Below are 18,945 nucleotides of genomic sequence, written 5' to 3'. Positions count from 1 at the left end.
AGAAGGCAATCGTCCCAAAAGGACCCAGGAAAGATAGTTCATAGGAATCACCCTCGCGACTTTTAACAGCAATTACTCTGGAATCGAGCCAAACAAACCTCAACCAAGTGATTTAGACAACAGCATCCAGCCCGGCGAATCCAATCCCCGTCCTCAAATCACACATCCACGTCCCCAGAACAAATCCTTCCCGGTCTAGGGATGAGATGGCAAAACTACAACACACCACAAAGTTGACACCGAAAAGAGGTGGCATGGGGAAAAGTTGGGTGGGGGCACAAGGCTTCCCCCTCCCGCCTTCGACTGGAGGAGATAGCCTCGGGCAGGGGCGCGGGTTTGCTCCAGGGCGCAGGAGAAAGATTCGCACTATCGGGGAAAAAAGGAGGTCGCCGGACCCGGACGCCAGCGCCGCGGGGACTGCCGGACACCCTGACATTGAAGCCTGGCAGCAGTCGCGGTCGGCCCTCCCTCGCCTGACTCGGCCGGGCAAAGGGACCCGTCGGCCGGGCGCCGGCGGGGAGGGAGAGCGCGCGGGGAGCGCCCGCTCGGGCCCGGGTAGGCGGCGCGACCGCGGTCCTTCTTACCCGTGCAGGCCGAGAGCGCGGCGCCGCTTGTGGAGCAGGCAAAGCAGCAGGAACGCGGCCCCCGCCAGCGAGGAGTTTCGCGCCGTCAAGTACTTGCTGAAGGCCGCCATGGCTCGGCCAGGGCTAGCGAGCCGGCAAAGAAGACGCGGCGGGGACTGTCTTAGTGCAGGAAGCGCGGGGGAGACTGGGAGGAGAGGAGCGCGCGGAGGGAGGGCGGTGCCGGCCGCACAGGACCGCCCCCTGGCGCGCGCCGCCGCGCCGCCCGCGCGCTGAGCCCACCTTCGACTTTAGCTCGGCGGGAGCGCGCGCGGGCGTTTGGGAGGGCGGAACGGTCCCGGGGCGCGCTCTGCGCACGCGCAGACCCCGGCAGGGTCTCCGGAAACGCCGCAGCTGTGCCCAGTGGTGCCTCCTTCTGCCTCCCCTCACCCGTGCGAGGCTTTGTTGCTACCCCTGCCTCACCCCTACCCTCCCATCCTGGGCACACACACACCCTGGCTTTCACAAGAACTGGAAGAGCGGGCCCTGCCTCTCCACTTCCCCTGTGATGGGGCCGTTACCACCCTCTTAAAGGAGCCCTGGAAGAAGGGCAGCGGCCCCACCGGAGAGCGCTGACAGGAAGACGCGCAGGCACAGTTGGGAACCCCAAAGAGATGTAGGGAGATGGGGGAAGAATGACTGCACATCAGATACCTTTTCCAAGACAGTGATTTTCAAACCCTGAGTTATAATCTCTAGGGCATTGTGAAGTCAGTTGGGCAGGTCAGGACCACCACCCAGTATTTTAATGAAACACAATGGAAAAGTCTCAAGAGTACATTACGTGGCAAAGGAGTGGTTTATGTTTATTTCAGTTTTTTTGTATGGTTGTATCGCCGCTGGCTACATAAAATTAATTTCTTTATGTAGGTCTCATCAAAGAAAAAGTTGGAGAAACGCTGTTCTTTGCAAAGGGACATTCAGAGGTAACAATCCTTCATTGTATTAATGCTGGCCTTCCTCCCAGTTTCAGAACGGCTTTAGAGATTACAGCATTCTTCTGTCTGATGCTATGATGCAGGAATTGTTATCCCTAGCGTTTAGCCTAGTATATATAGGGTAACTTAGTGAATTGCTGTTTTCAGTTGAGGAAACTGGAGAAAGGCAAGCGTGTCAGAAAAAAAAAAGTTTATAAAATCTCACATCATGCACATTTGTATTAAAGTAGCCTACAAAATAGTGGTGCCCTAGGTGTAAGTTGCTGGTTGCCTAATACAGGTTATGAAGTAATGTGCTGTAGGAGTGCTCAATAGTTAATTCTAAATTATGCAAAAGTGAAGCTTCTAAATTCTCCATTTGGCATGTGGACATTTTGATTACCTTATGTAATATTAGGTAATTAGGGATCTCTAGCACAGAGAATTCAAGGATGAATAGGTCATAATCCCTATTCTCCAGAGGCTCTTAGAGAAGAAAAATATGAAAAAAAATTATAAACATGTAAGCATCATACTGGAGATATCAATAAGTACTATGAGAGCACAAACAAGAAAATAGTTTTATCTAGAGCTTTTCATTAAGGCTTGAAAAAGTAAATGATTTTGTAATTGAATTCTAAAGGACCAAAGAAGTCACTCGGGAGAACAAGAGGGAAAATTACTAATTCACTAATAAATTGGAGGGTGACGTAAAAGTGTTAGGAACCTTGGGAGAAAGTGACTGTATCATCCTGGAGTTTGTAGCAGTAAAGAAAGTGCAAGCAAAGTTAGACAGAAGTATAGTCTACTTAAGAAACACATTTCAAAACATTCAGAGGAAAGATAGGGATAACCCACTTACAATACAGTCTGAAAGATATCCTTATTCAAGAAGCATGGGAGATTCTAAAAAATGAAATTATTCAAGCGCAAATAATTTTAGCTGTTGACAAAGCCCATCTGTAAAGATCACCAGAAGCAAATCTGTACCCCAACAAAGTTAAGTTTATTAATTTTCTGAAACAAAGGACACCATACAGCAGACAAATTATGGGCATATCTCCAAGGTGGGGGGAGGGCAGGTGTGGTGGTACAACACCCATAATCCCAGCATTATGGGAGGCCAAGGTGAAAGAAGCATTTGAGGCCAGGAGTTCCAGACCAGCCTGGGCAACATAGTGAGACCCTGTCTCTACAAAAAATGTTTTAAAATGCTTTAAAAAGGAAGAAATAAGGAATCTGAGTATTTAGGGAAAGAGGAATGTAGGTAAAATCTAAATCAAGCAATGCTTGATAAGCTCAAAGCAAATCAGATCCGTATGTAACATCAAAACTGGGTTGAAAAGCAGACTCAACATTCTATTTCCTTGAAAACATACATGTAAGGTTAATGTGGAATATTCTGTCTGAAAACCACTTATCTGAACCCCTATAGCATAAATTGAGCCTGCTTCTTTAAGTCAAGTGACTCAAATAATTCAAATTCTCCAGGCAAGAAAGGAACATTCTGTTCTCACTGATACCATTTTGGAGCAACAAAGTTTCTGACACTTTGGGATATTAAAGAACAAATTTCCTTTGAAAATTGTTAACCAAAGCAATTTCCCAGGCTTACAGTTTATAATATTAAATAACTAAGAAAATGTGATTATAGTGGGAGATCTCTATGACTGCTGGTTTTTAAAGAATTTGAGGTGTTGGGAACTGGAAGGTCAGGACTTAGGGAATCCAGAAATCCTCTTGAAGAAATGTTGCTAGCCAGCCTCCGGGTTTGTCCCTAGTGATCATTGCTCCCTGTTATGCATGGCCTTATGTAATTTCCCTCAGATCAGAGCTGGCCTGTGTGACCAAAGAGTGTGATAAAGGTGATGGTATGTAACTTTGAGTCTAGATTATAAAAGCCATTGTAGCTTCAGCCTTGAGCTCTTGGATTGCTTGTTCTTAGGACAGCCAATTGCCACAAAGACAATGGCCACTCAAACATCCCTAGAGGGAAATTTCAGGCTCCCTCCAGAGCCAGCAGCAGCTTGCCAGCCATGTGAGTGAACCACCTTAGAAGCAGTTCCTGTATACCCAGTCAAGCTTCAGATGACTATAGTCTCATGGGCAATCCTAAACCAGATATCTCAGCCAAGATGCTCCTAAAATCCTGACTCACAGAAACTGTGGGAGGTAGATAATAAATGTTTATTATGTTGACCCTCTAAATTTGGGGGTAATTTAATAGGCAGCTGGTGTGATCTGGGCCAATCCTCGAAACACAGATGGAAAAGGGGGGATTTAGTACAAAGTATAAGAACAGCAAAGAGGCAAAGACAAGCAGGCCAAGGAAGATGATTAACTCTGGTGTGGCTGGAGGTCAAGGGGGGGTGTGATATGAGAAAAAGGTTTGAAATATTTGATTGAAGTCACCTTGGGGAGGGTCAAAAAGACAAGGTAACCAGGTGGGATTTTATTCTATATGTAAAAGCAGGTATTGCAGGTTTGGGGGAAGGGTAGTGATGTCAACATTTATTTAAGGAAGATTATGTTAGTGGCAGTGTGTGGGGTGGACTGAAAGAAGAAACATCAAACAGAGAGACCAGTTTGAACACTTGAAATAATCTAGATAAAAGGTAATGAGCAACTGAATCAGAACAGCATAGATTAAATAGGAAAAAAAAAAGGCCTTGGTTGATTCAAATAGGGTGGAAATAGATGAGATTGTTAACAGGAAAAAAATCTTTTAAATTAACTTTGATATTTCCTAGCTGAGTACCTAATAGAATGATAATATCCGCCGAAAGTCAGAGGCACAGAATTGTGCGTCCTGGTCAGGGAAGTTAAGATCCACATTTGCAAAGTCCTTCTAGTTTCTCATCACGAAGATGAACTGTGAGATTCTGAGCATCTCACACAAAGCTGGCTATGATGTCAGCTCTGCTGCCTCTCCTGGCTTGGCTTCCTTCCCTCCAACAGATGGTATTCTCCCCTTGTCCTAGGAAGTACATGCCCATTGTTATTCCCTCTGTGGCCTTCCCTTGAATATACTGTAGATATTGTTACCCGAAATACTAATCCCTTCCTACCTGAATATCCTCACTTCCAAGTCATCCTTTAAAATGAAGCTTGTATGTTCCCCTACTCTGGACAGTCTTCTCTGACCTATCCTCTTAACCCCCACATCACCTTGCCAAGGCAATCACTTTCTTCTTTGTACTGCTTCTGCTTCATGTATAATCCTGTGAACAGGTAATGGGATGTCTAGGAAGGCAGATCTTAAATTTTTTTTAAGGAGAAAGTTCCAGTCTTTTTTTTTTTTTTTTTTTTGGCTGGGGCAGGGTTTGAACCCACCACCTCCAGCATATGGGACCGGCACCCTACTGCTTGAGCCACAGGCGCCGCCCAGTCTTTTTTTTTTTTTTTTTTTGAAAAAGATATGTAGAATTTGTATTGAGATTTCTTCCCAAACACAATAAGCCATTGTAGTTCAATAGTTTATGTAGGAACTGCCAGTCATTTCTCTGGCAAGGTAAATACTGCAAGTCACCAGAAATAGACCGTCTTTGCTTAAAAAGGAGTCATTTGAGAAGCCCCTTTTACTGATGCAAATGGAAAGAGCATAGGTACCCAATTGCACCAGTGCGAGTAAGTAATAGCATATCCTGACAAGACCAGTCCTCCAAGTAGACCTAATTAGCCCAAACTGGTACTGGAGAAGTTTCTACAGGAGACCTTCCTAGGAGGAAAGAGATTGAGACCTCGACCTCTTCCCTTTTGAGATTCAACATTATGAGACATTCTGATAGACAGAAATAGTCCTGTCTCACTAGTTCAGGGTCCTAAAAACAAATTCTTCAGGAGGAATGGGGAAGCTTGACTGCAACAACAGAGCCTGGTAGCCATAGGAAGAGCTGGTTCCTGCTGAGTCTCGAAGGCCATCCCAATTCGGTTGCCTGGGAACTACTCATGCTTTTTGAAAACAACATCCAAGCATAGGGAAAATTTGAGAGTCCATGCTTTCAGCTCCCCTTCAACCATGCATCCAGGACATCATGGCAGGGGAGCCAACTTGCAATGACCACACTCGCTACTAGACACAAACTCTGGTCAGAAGACTACTTGGAAGCTTCAGTTCCTTCTTTTGTCTGGAAACAAGTCTAACTTCTTTGGGCTGATTTGCTCCAATAGTTTTTAGTAAATTAAGCAAGAGAGGCAACCTCAATTTTTCCTAATAAGGATTTCCTAATAAAGGCTCAATTGGGCAAGTAATTGGAAAAAATAAATAAATGGGATTTTTGCCCCAGACTGATGAAGCACTCATATCACAATTAAAAACACTTATACCACACACTGAGCCTTTAACTTCTTTAGAATAGGTATATCCCTAGGCCCTGATACATTACTGGGACATAGCAGGTACTCAGTCAATATATGCTGACCTAAATAAATTGATTTTGATATGCTAAGAGAAATGCCCAGTGGATACACAAAAGGTAATCAGAAAATTAAGATTCAGGATTTAGGAAAAAGATTCGTGCTAAACATTTATTCCCATGAAAATATTAACAACTCACCATGTGCCATGAACCAAAGCCAGTAGCAAGAAAAATAGAACAGTACTTGCCCAGAGCAGTCTAGAAGGGGAATGGACATTAATCAAATAATCAAATTAACATAAACTTTCAAATATGGATAGTTTAACAGAGATTTAGAAGAAATATATGCAGATTTAAAGGGTTTCAATATGCAAAGTAAAAGAATTCTTAGAAACGAATAAGATTTTAAAAAAGAAGAATAGGCAGGTGAGAAGTGGCATATAATCCCGTGAAACACCTGCATTAGAAGGATAGAGGAAGGAAAAGGAGCTAGAAGAAAGTATGAACAATTAAAAAGATAACATATGTGCTTAGAGACCTGCAGATCGCAGAATCAAGATGCAGAGAGTTTGCAGGGAGATATACCAGATATATTCCCTCCCAGTCCTGGTTAAAGTGTAAAAGGAAGTCCTGCTGCATTGCCCAGGCTGATCTTGACCTCTAGTAGCAGGACACGATCTCCTCGCCTCACAAAGTGCTGGCATTACAGGTGCAAGTCACCTCACCTCACCTGTAGTGTTTATTTAAATTGCAGTAACTTTGCAGAGGGAAAGAGCCAAGTGTTATTGTTTTTTCAATCCTACATAATCTGAAAAATACAAAAATTGGATCCATGCTTCATACTAAAAACAGAATTCAAAAAAAAATTTAAATTGCTCAAAGAACTGATGAAAGGAAAAAAAAGAAACCATAAAATATTAGAAGAAAACATAAAAGAATTCTTCATAAAGTAATTATCTTATGATCTTGGCATAGGGAAGACATTTCTAAGTATTAAAAACATTCTAGCCATAGAAGAAAAAAAAATAATAAAAGTAATTTCTTCATGATAAAATAAACTGTAAATAAAGTAGAAGGAAACTATAGGGGAAAATTGTACTTAATTTCCACAGATAACTGGTTAATTGTTCTGAGTACCCTCAAATCAGTAAGAAAAAGACCAAAAGCTAAATAGGAAAATGGCCAAAGACTGTGATATAGTTCAAAGAATAAACAATTAAAATGACTCTTAAACATATGAAAAGATTATTTTCATCACAAATAAGAGATACAGAATAAAACTATACTAACAATTTTTATCTGCCAGATTAGCAAAGATCCCAAAGTTTGATAACACACTGTAATTTTTTTTAATATTTTTGAGAAGCAGGTAAATGGAAACAAACTCCAGAATAATTGGGCAATAGCTCAAAAATAGTTATAAATGTGTATACACATGTGCAGGCTCATGCACACCCACACCCACAGACACACACCCTCTGATCCAGTCATTCCACTTTAAGAAATTGATTCTGAAGCTGTATTGTCATGTAAGTGAAATGCCATGTGCATAAAGCATATTAATAATTGGGACTGGGCATGATGGCACACAACTATAACTGTAGCACTCTGGGAGGCCAAAGCTGGAGGATTGCTTGGGACCAGGACTTGAGACCAGCCTGAGAAAAAATAAGACTCCATCTCTACAAAAAAATAGAAAAAAAATTAGCCTGTCCTGGGGGTGCACATCTGTAGTCCCAGCTATTCAGGAGGCTGAAGCAGAATGATCCTTTGAGCCCAGGAGTTTAAGGTTGCAATGAGCTGTGATAATGCCACTGCATTCTAGCCCAGGCAACAGAATGAGATGGTGTCTCAAAACAAAACAGAAGGGTGCCTGTGACTCAAAGGAGTAGGGCGCCGGCCCCATATGCTGGAGGTGGCGGGTTCAAACCCAGCGCGGGTCAAAAACTGCAAAAAAAAAACCCAGAAGGAAGGGAGGGAGGAAGGAGGGAGGCAAAGAAAGAAAGGAAAGAAAAAAGTAAACAATTAAGTAAAGCATTGGGAACTTATCTAAACGTCCATCAATGAAGTACTATATAAAAAATATAATGGAATATTTTAGTCTATTAAAATAATGAAGCAATTCTTCATGTACTAATACAAAATTATTTCCAAATATCCTATTAAGCAGAAAAAAAAAATACAGGAGAATATGCAGTGTATCACCATTCATAAAAGGAGTGTACTTCCAGATGAATAAAACCTCTTTGGGATCACAGTCATGAAGCTGATAACATTGGTTGCAGGGGGAGTAACAAAGGAAGTGAGTGTGAGGGGTAGGAAGATTTCTCACTGAATAAATGTGTACCTTTTAGATTTTCAACAATGTGAATCTATCACCTATTCTATTTAAAAATTTTTTTAATTGGGTGGCATTCAGGTAATATAAAAGTAGCTATTTAAAAAAAATGTTTTTAAATGCAATGTCAGTACATTTATAATGTTACACGACTACCACTTCCATGTGGTTCTAAAACTATTCATTGCTGAAGAAAACTCTATACCCATGAAGCAGTCACTCCCCATTTACCCCTCCCTCTCTCCAACCTCTGGCACCCATCAGCTTTCTGTCTCTGTGGATTTACCTCATCTGAATATTTTTCATATATCAAAACACACAATATGGGACCTTCTGTGTGCGGCTTCTTTCACTTAGCATAGTGTTTGCAAGGTTCATCCATGTTGTAACAGTCATTAGTATTACACTTCATTCTTTCGTATGATAAATAATATTTCATCCTATGGAAAAACCATTTTTTAAAATCTATTCATCAGCTGATGTACATTTGAGTTGTTCCCACCTTTTGGCTGTTGTGACTAATGCTTCAATGAACGTGAACGTACAAGTTATTTGTTTGAATGTTTGTCTCCAATGCTTTTGGATATATAACGAGGAGTAGAATTGCGAGGTCATATGGTAGTTCTGTGTTTAGCTTGTAACATTTTTTTAAACTTTTTTTAACTTTTTGTGTAACTGCCAAACTGTTTTCCATAGCAGCTGAGCCATTTTACATCCTGTCAGTCATAAGGGTTCCGATTTCTCCAGACCCTTGCCAACACTTGTTGTTCTTCCTATATTATTATTATAGCCATCCTAATGGGTGTAACGCAGTATCTCATTGTGCTTTTGATTTGCATTATCCTAACGATTAATGATTTTGAGTATCCTTTCATGCGCTTTTTGGCCATTTGTAGACTTTGATCCATTCAATTCCTTTGCCCTTTTAAAAGCTGAGTTATTTGTTGTTGAATTGTAAGAGTTTCTTATATCTTCTGGATACTAAACCTTTATCTGATATATAATTTTCAAACATTTCCTCCCATTCTTCAGTTTGTCTTTTCACTTTCTTAGTAATGTCCTTTAATAGGTAAACGTTTTAAATTTCGATTGAGTCCAATTTATCTATTTTTTCTTTTGTTGCTTATGCTTTTGGTGTCATACTCAAGAATCCCTTGGCAAATCCAAGGTCATAAAGATTTACTCCCTAGATGTTCTTCTTAGAGTTTGGTAGTTTTACCCCTTTCATTTAGGCCTTTGATCTATTTTGGGTTAATTTTTGCATATGGTGTAAGATAGATGCCCAGCATCCTTTTTTTGCATTGTAGATATCCAGTTGTCTCAGATCATTTGTTGAACCTATTACATTTTAAAATGAATTTTATTAATACATAGGAAACAAATAAACCCAGTCTTCTCAGGCCTTCCTTCTTCGAGGGTTGTGTCAAAGTTCTGGGGTCTCATTCATCCTGAAGACATAATGGAGATTCCTTCCTTTGTTAGTCATCTGTTTACATTAGCTGTGACTGAAGTGTCCTTGTCCCAGCCTGCATGGTTCCTTCTATGCCACAAATGGAGTGTGGGGATTTTGGATAAGACTGGGATCTTTGGATCTAGCATTCAGCTGAGCACCTGCACTGTTCAGCTAAAGAACCTCTCTCTTTTCCCCTTCTGGAAAGATGTTTTTAGTCTTCTCAACCTCAGTCTCAGCTGAAACTTAGTAGTCATGAAGCCTTCCACCAACCCCAACAAAGGCCATGAAACACAGAGCTTTCTCTCTGAATGAGAAAATGTAGAGAAAAAAAGTTTGTTCCTTAGGTTTGGTAAATGTGCTGTACTTGGGTACAGTGGTAACATTAGGGGAAGCTGAGTGCAAGGTATACAAGAATTCTCTGCTAACTTCGCATCTTGTTTATAAATCTAGCACTGTTTCAAAATAAGTTTAGAAAAATATTATGATGTAATGCCTTCAGTGTCACAATAAAAATATTTATGTTTAATTAGGAATTTTATTTTTGGGTCCTGAAATCAAATAAGAAAATAGCATAAATCCTGAAATCAAATAGCATAAATAGCATAAATAAACAAATCCTAAAAAAAGTTCCAATATAAAGAGATCTAGCTGACTGTATTCTTTTTCTTGAAATAGCAGCCATACAACATCTCAGACCTATCAACAAAGCCTGGAACATTGTTTGCAAATCATGTGAGGCCAGAACTAATTATTTTGTCATTTCACTTGCTTTTTCAGTCTCCAAATGAACCTCAAGAGATCATCTACTTCCAGGTTAGAGAACCATTTCATTCCCCATCCAGGCCCACAAAACTATAAACAAACATTAGCATTAGTACAAAGCAACTTTATACCGTTTCAGTTTTCTTTCATGGACAGAAATGTGTAACGTTACATTTATGTGATTTTAAAATTAAGAAGAATTTACATAAAATTGTTCTATAAATTAAAAAAAAACTGTACACGAAACCCCTCTGTTCACATTGGGAACAGTTATGGAGGAAAGGAGATGAGAAGGAGTTGCCTGCACCCCTCATGGGCACTGAGTGGGGGTGATCCTTGTAGGGGACGCCCAGAGAACCGGGTGAGTGAAGTGTGTGTGGGAAGCAGCCATGAATGGGGACAGCTGAGAGTAACTACAGTCTGTGTTACAGTTAATGGTGTTAAATTTCAGTAGTGAGATTTTGCTGTCAGGTCCAAGAAGACAGAAAAATGAATAATAATTAAGGGTATCATAGTCGTGTACTTCATTTTATCCTATTGCTATTACTATTCCCCTTTTATAATTAGGAAATTGAAGCTAAGAGACAGTAGTTAAGGAACTCGCCCAAGGTCACACAGCTTGTAATTGAAGAAGCCAGGATTAGAATCTAGAGTTAATATGACCTCGGAGTTTGAGTGCTTAACTATAATACGAAAAAGAATCAAAAGCTGAGCAGACAAGAGGACCAAGAAAAGACAGGCAGAAGCAACGTGAGAGAGTTTAGCCTTTGCCTCCAAAACCTGAGCGCCACTTTCGGTGGCTGCTAGAATTGGTTTCTAGATAGAGCGATACTGCAGACTTACAGAGGAAGTGGAGCCACTATGGGTAAAGACATACCCCTCAGAAGCAGTTTCTGTCTCCTGTGGACCCCAGGCTTCAGGCTGACTATGTCCTGCCCAGGCCCAGTGCTTGGCAGAGGCAAGTCCGGTGGGAGAGGGCCGGGGAGGGAGTGGTTTGCTGGCTACTGATCCTGCGTAAGTTTCTCTCCTGGGGACATCTTCTTTGACACTCTAGGTAAGTAGGGTCCCTGTTGTATACGCCAGTATCCCCCATAATTCTCCTCTATAGCACATCTTATTGTAATAATTAGCCATTTGAATTAATTTATCTGAACTCTGCCTTCTTCACTTCTCCCTAAGCTCCATAAAGACAAGGATATTTTTCTTTTCTTTCTCTTTTCTTAACTTTGTATCTCCAGTTTCCAGGACAGTACTTGGCCCATAGTAATGCTCAATATTTGTTGATTAACAGGAACACATATGAGCATGGGGTTGCTCCCGATCTAGCCACCTCTCTGGGAGACGAGCTACTTGACCTTCTGTTTCCAGATAGAATCAGCACCCAGCCTAGCAAGTTTGGGTTCTAACCACCCCCTCACCTAGTTCTGACTAGGTCCCTTCCCTGGGGCTGGATCCTACTTTCCTCTAAAAGTTGTATAGACTGTACTGATCAAGACTGAAATTGGATCTTGATATTAAAGACGACAAACCTCAGAAGCTCCTGGGTTGTCCTTCTGTCCCTGCTGCCCCGGTCTATAATTCTTTTTGACCTCATCTCTACCTGATAACAACTTCCCACTGGCAGCTTCAGTTGCTTCATAGCCAGAGCAGACCACCTATGAGTCACCCAGATGCTGAAGAGTCAGAGGAATAGACTATGTGGGTGATGTCCATGGTAGACAATACAATGTTTTATACTGACTGATGGCTTTTCTTCTTTTTCAATATCTGCAGTCTTACATGAAGAACGTTGGTGGTGGCTAAAGTCTTAGGTTTCAGGTGACTGAATTGTTAATACCCAACAATGCAATACCAGCCAATAGGGTTTTGTGTACATGCCAAAAACTCATTTTCATTTGGGGGAAATGAGTTTTTCTTCTGGAAAAAAGAAAACTAGTGGGTGCAGATGGGGAGAAAAAGGTAGTTGAGTAGGCTTCTTCATCTTAATTGCTCTTTCAGGTCCATTTGCCATCTTTTTTTGCTCTCTGCTCTGTGCCCCCGGATCCTACCTTTATCAACAGTATTAACCAGGTGTCCAGGTGAGCTTGGCCAACGGAAAGCATTGGCAAGAGACTGAAATATAGGAGGACAGAAAAAGGCTGATGGATGTGTGCCCAGGCTGCCTCCTTGATTAGCCATGCATTTCTATACCAAAGGCCGCTACAGCTCTCCCGGCTTCAGTGATTCTCCTCCCCTTGCCTTTCCATCCAGCTGTTGCCAGCCCTGTGGTTCTCCACCATCTCTCATGGGGATTCCCTGTACCTTGTCCTAGGTCTGTGGATAGTACTTTCATAAAACTTTCTTTGCTCACTCCTTTTGAAGGTTTCATCTGTATCCTACTAGGCTCCTGATTCATAGAGCAATTAAAAAGGGAATGGGAAATAATCAACAGAGTAAATGGACAACCTACTATTCTCCTATTGGGAGAAAATACAAACTACTATATACGTGGTGTAGCTAACGAAGGATTAAAAGTATCCGGAATTTACAAAGAACTTAGCAAGAAAAAACAAATAACCCCACCAAAAAGTGGGCAAAAATTGGGGCACAGTGGCTCATCCCTGTAATCCTAGCACTGTGGGAGTCTGAGGCAGCTGGTTTGCCTGTGCTCAGGAGTTCAAGACCAGCCTGAGCAAGAGAGAGACCCTGTCTCTACTAAAAATAGAACAACTAGCTGGGTTGGAGTGGGCACCTGTAGTCCCAGTTACTCTGGAGACTGAGGCAAGAGGATCACTTGAGAACTAGAGTTTGAGGTTGCTGTGAGCTGTGATGCCATAGCACTCTAGCCTGGGCAACAGAGTGAAACTTTGTCTCAAAAAAAAAGAAAAAGACAAAAGACACAAACAGATTTTTTTTTCAAAAGAAGATATGCAAATGGCCGACAAACACTTGAAAAAATGATCAACATCACTTATCATCAGGAAAATGAAAATTAAGACCACAAGGAGAAATCACCTTACACCGGTCAGAATGGCTATTATTAATAAATCAAATGGTGTGGATTTGGTGAAAAGAACACTTATACACTGTTGGTGGGAATGTAAACTAGTACAACCTGTATCGAAAACAATAAGGAGATTCTTTGAAGAATTAAAATTAGACCTCCCATTTGATCTGGGAATCTCACTGTTGGGTGGAAAAAAGGAAAGAAGTCATTATATCAAAAATGCACCTGTGCTCAAATGTTTCTCATAGCACAATTCACAATTGCAAAGATATGGAATCAATCTGTGTGCCCATCAACTGATGACTAGGTAAAGAAAATACGACACACACACACACACACACACACCATGGAGTGCTATCAGCCGTGAAAAGGAATGAAATGTCTTTTGTAACAAGTTGGATGGATATGAAGACCATAATCCTAAGTAGTAAGTGAAGTATTCCAATGGGGAGCTAACCATTGGGTACACATGGTCATAAATGGTGCAATGGACATTGGAAACTAAAAAGGGAGGGGGTGAGAGTGAGGGATAAAAAATTACCCATCAGGTACAATGTATACTATTTTTGTGACAAGTACACTAAAAGCACTGACTTTGGCATAATACAATTCATCCATGTAACAAAAGACACTTGAACCCCCTAAACTGCAAGGCACTGGAACATGGCCATGGCATTTAGTGGCTATGGCAACATGGTTAAAGACAGAGACTGCTTGGCGTGGGATGGCCACGTCTCATTACCCAAGAGAACATAGACAAAAGGATGAATTTAAGTCATTGTGTGCTCTACTGAGGATAGTTGGTAGAAAATCACGAAGACTCTATCACATGTTTGAAGATGTCCCTTAGCTGCTATTGGCACAGGGCCAATGCAATTGAGAATTAAACACAGAGCCTGCCTGGAAAGGTTGCAGAGTGGCAGTGTCAATGAAATGCACAGCATCGTTAGGTCTCTGGTGGCAGGTTAAGGCATTGAGAGGAAGAAGTAGGAGCCTAAGGCATGTAGTAGGAACACAAGAACGAAAGAGATGAAGCTGAGAACACAGGAAGCCTTCCATTCCCCTGCACTGAAGGAACCAAACTCCTCCTGAATGCAAACCCACCAACAGCCAAACTTTCCCATTTAACTTGTCCACCTTGCTAGTGGCAAAAGGCAAAGCTGGTCTTGGAACATAAATAAGAGATTTTGCAAGCCTAATTAGATGATAGTGTAATGTGCAGTCTGGCACCTGGTAGGTAGATACTGGCAAAGAAAACACAAGTTTTCTACCAGCAAAAGTAACCAGAAGCAGTTTAACTTTGTGTGACAGGGAGCATACTGTACCATCACTGTCTTACTTCAGGGCTCAGCCTGCACTCCCATGCTCATCATAGAATCCAGAGAAAAATAAATGATTTTAGTATCTCACATTTTATCACACTGGTTCATATTATTGTTTGCATTATGCTAATTGTACCTGGTAAGCAGGACGAAGCAAGCACCCTTAATGCCTTAGTAAGACACAAGTGTGCTAAAGATAGAAGATAAATTCTGAGAAAATGCAGAGGTCTGACACACCAGCAAAGTCTCTATGGGCTCATTGGTTGAGGAATATTAAAATACTCCCACCAAAAGTGAAAAGCAAGTTGTTGTACCTGGCATCTCCCATTACAAAGAAAAGGCCTCTTTGGATTTTGGAGGCAACCTATACCATATTTGAGCACACTTCTCTGACATTTTAAGCAAGTGAAAACCTCCAGTTTTGAGGGGTCCTGATCAAGAAAAGGCTCTGGATCAGGTTTGGGCTGCAGGGCAAAAAGTACTACCACTTGGGCCTCTTGACTTCATAGACTCAGTGGTATTGGAGATAGGTCTCAGACACAGATGCTATAAAGAGCCTCCTGGATGATTAAGATATGTATACATCTGTTCAACTGAATTTGCTTGTGTGTGTACATATATATATCGTATATTTCTTTTTTCAACTGCCTTTTCATTTCCTCCTCCTCTCTCTGTGGGTCTACCTTCTCCTCCTCCTTCTCTTTCCCTTTCACTTTACTCTTTCTCTTTCTGAAATAAGTGTATATTGAATATCTATTATGTGTCAGGAGTTATGGTAAAGCATTCTATCTTTTGAGTTCTTTGGTCAAGAAATTATTACAACACTCTATAATGACCTTTCTAGAAAAAAATCTTTCCTCAAAAAAGGGCACAAATCTGTTTATAAAATCCCAAATTTGCAGGTGGCACCTGTGGCTCAAGGAGTAGGACGCTGGTCCCATATGCCGGAGGTGGTGGGTTCAAACCCAGCCCCGGCCAAAAAAATAAAAAAAAAATAAATGTCTCTATAAAATCCCAAATTTGCTTTGTTTTAATATTTTAGGAAAGAACACAGTTATTTTTAGCACTCTGATTAAAAAATGGTCATCTTCTGAGAGGATTATCCTCTTCCAATGAACACTCATCTTTGGGAAAGATATATATGTGTATATGGAACAGGGTTAGAGGGAAGGTGCAATCACATGACCTCTGGTGATAAATGGATGTCAGAAGTCAGAATCATGTTACCTTCGTAAACAGTAATTGGCTGGGTGGGATGGCTTATGCCTATAATTCATCCCAGCACTTTGGGAGGCTGAAGTAAGAGAATTGCTTAAGGCCAGGTATGTAAGACCAGCTCAAGCAGCATAGTGAGACCCCATCTCTTGAAAAAAGAAAAGAAAAGAAAAGAAAAATTAGCTAGTTGTAATGACCCCTGCCTCTAGTTCCAGCTATCTGTGAGGCTATGGCAGGAGGATTGCTTGAACCCAGGAGTTTGAGGTCACAGTGAACTATGATCACACTACTGGACTCTAGTTCAAGCAACAAGCAAGACTCTCTCTCAAAAAAGCAAAACAAAACAAAACAACACACACACACATATACATACAAAACTAGCAATCATTTTAATGTGAGATGGGTAGAACATAATAAAAATTAAGTAAAACTTCAGACAAGACAGACTAGGGATGTGCTGGAGGAGTAATAACGCCAAAATCACACTGACCTAAAACAAAACACACAATGTTTTTGCTCTTATCCAGGCTACACCACGTCTGAATAAGACACGAGTGTCGGGCGGTGCCTGTGGCTCAAAGGAGTAGGGCGCCGGTCCCATATGTCTGAGGTGGCAGGTTCAAACCCAGCCCTGGCCAAAATCCACAAAAAAAAAAAAAAAAAAAGACATGAGTGTCAGGTGGCGCCTGTGGCTCAGTGGACAGGGCACTAGCCCCATATACCGAGGGTGGCGGGTTCAAACCCGGTTCCGGACAAACTGCAACAAAAAACAGTCGGGCGTTGTGGCGGGCACCTGTAGTCACAGCTACTCAGGAGGCTGAGGCAGGAGAATCGCCTAAGCCCAAGAGCTGGAGGTTGCTGTGAGCTGTGACACCACGGCACTCTACTGAGGACAACAAAGTGAGACTCTGTCTCAAAAAAAAAAAAGAAACAACGAGTGTTGATTCTGTTCCCAGGTGTGTCTCAGTTATGTCCATTTACTATCCTCTTTTTAGTGCAACACTTAATAAACTTAATTGTACATATTTACTTTATTCTGTTAACGTCCCATATGGTACAAAACCTTTGAGAAGAGGGTGTCCGTGCTGATTTCAGCTCATTAGAGCAGAACCTGCTCCCCACAGATCTACAGCAAATGTAGTAGACAGCTTTTTCTATGGTGGTAGCTGGCATCAGCCTTCTGTTAACTAGCGTTTGCCCTTTGTGAAAGAGAAAAAAACCTCCCTTTGTCAAGAGACATTTTATTTATTTATGTATTTATTTATTTATTTATGAGAGACTCTGTCTCACTTTGTCACCCTCAGCAGAGTGCCAGTGTGTCATAGCTCACAGCAACCTCAAAGTCTTGGGCTCAAGCGATTCTCTTGAAAGATCACACCAGAAGCAGGTGCCTCTGGAAATGATGATTATCTTCTTTAAGATCTGACCTGCCTTTCCTACTGCACGGCCAAACTGATGACTATGGTAAGATTTGACTGTAGCCTCAAGGAGGAAATAGTAATTCCTGTTCTGGGAGGAAGTCACTTACATGACAGAGAAAGCACAGAACCTGGTTAATATGAGTATTTCCTGAATCAGGGGAAAACATATACATGAGACTCCTGAGGACATTGTGTGAGGATGGTGGTGAGGGGAGGGGACACAAAGCCCCGTGGGGTGTAGTTCATTGGCCTGGGAGCTCAGCGTCCAGGCTAGGACGCCTGAGGCATGCCTAACATGTAGCTGAGATGGCCCTTTGAAGCTTGTGTGTGAGGAGAGCCCCATGCAAATGAGGTGGAGATGCTGGGATGGCCCTGGCATGGTACCAAGGAAGGCTCCAAAGAAAGATTCAAGGAGGTAAAATATTAGGATGAATTTATTATGTTTGACCAGAGAAGCTGGGAGTTAATGCTGCCTATGAGGACACAGTGGACACTTCTTTCACTAAACCAATGAGCAATGCACTGCCAACGGGCACCAGCTCATTTAGGAAGTTCTGCCATAACTGTTTTTCATAGGCTGGGCTGGGCGGGAGATGATGTTGCCCTGGAATTGAGATTCCTAGTATCAAGGAGCTGATGGGATTCTGGAAGGGAAGAGGCCAAGTGGCAGGCTTAGTTCTTAGAGAACAAGGGCCACAGCTGCTGTAGTGAGCAGCAAGGCTGGAGTGAGATTCAGTGTGCCTTGACCTGGAGGAGTCTGCTGCAGTGCCTGACAAACAAGGGTGTCCTGAGGGGTGGGTGAGACAGAGGGAGAGTCAACCAGAATGTTATTTACTTGTATAATAGAAAGAAAAAATCAAGAGCATGTGAAGAGGAACCTTCACCAATCTTCACTTGTGAACAGAAACTCCCTCACCCAGTCGCCACAGTAATCATTTCACAGACCTAGAACCCGCCCATTGAAGATGAGTCCTCTGAAGAACACCGCAAAGCTACTACCAGTAAATATAGTAAACATTCCCAGAAAGGTCCTAAGGCTGTTTACATAGTATCAGAGTAAGTATGCACTGGCCGAAAGGAAATCTTCAGACTTGGAATGTGGGAAACACAGCTCTGTGTTAACACAGAAACAAGGGACCTGAAATACCTCTATTATCCTCCAGTAAGAATAGGGGCATAGAAAAGCCACGTGATAGATGGAGATTGAGCTCAAGTATGTCTCACAATGCATTTAGAGGATGGGTTAGATGCGATGTCTGGCGACTCTCTGGTGTCTGAATTTGTGGTTGGGATATGGATAATGACTAGCTGGTGGAACCCTCACATTGTTTTCCCAACCTGTGGAGTAAGAGTCTTCATGGAAAAAACTTGACACTGTCCTTCTCCCCAGCCGACTTAACATGTCAACGTAATAATACATGTGGCGGGGAGGGCTTCTCAGAGACCACCAATTAAAGGCTTTCATTGCTGCAGGAGCATTGATACATCCATTATATCGCTAACCAATCACCGTGACACCTACAAAAGCTATATGGATGGTGGTAATGAAGGTG

At 41.9% G+C, this 18,945-nt stretch overlaps 1 protein-coding gene across 2 annotated transcripts in view; it reads right to left on the bottom strand.

Annotated features, from left to right (window-relative positions):
- The window catches only part of ABCD3 (ATP binding cassette subfamily D member 3), a 93,466-nt gene extending 92,598 nt beyond the window's left edge, over nt 1-868 (bottom strand). For both annotated transcript variants that reach the window (XM_053591102.1, XM_053591101.1), the window contains exon 1: nt 585-868. In XM_053591102.1, the coding sequence (XP_053447077.1) occupies nt 585-694 (110 nt within the window). In that variant the 5' untranslated portion in view covers nt 695-868. The remainder of the gene's footprint in view (nt 1-584) is intronic.
- Nucleotides 869-18,945: the final 18,077 nt, after the last annotated feature.

This window comes from Nycticebus coucang, chromosome 5 (assembly GCF_027406575.1).
Source record: "Nycticebus coucang isolate mNycCou1 chromosome 5, mNycCou1.pri, whole genome shotgun sequence".
Classification (NCBI taxonomy): Eukaryota; Metazoa; Chordata; class Mammalia; order Primates; family Lorisidae; genus Nycticebus; species Nycticebus coucang.
This window is presented reverse-complemented; position numbering and strand designations above follow the sequence as displayed.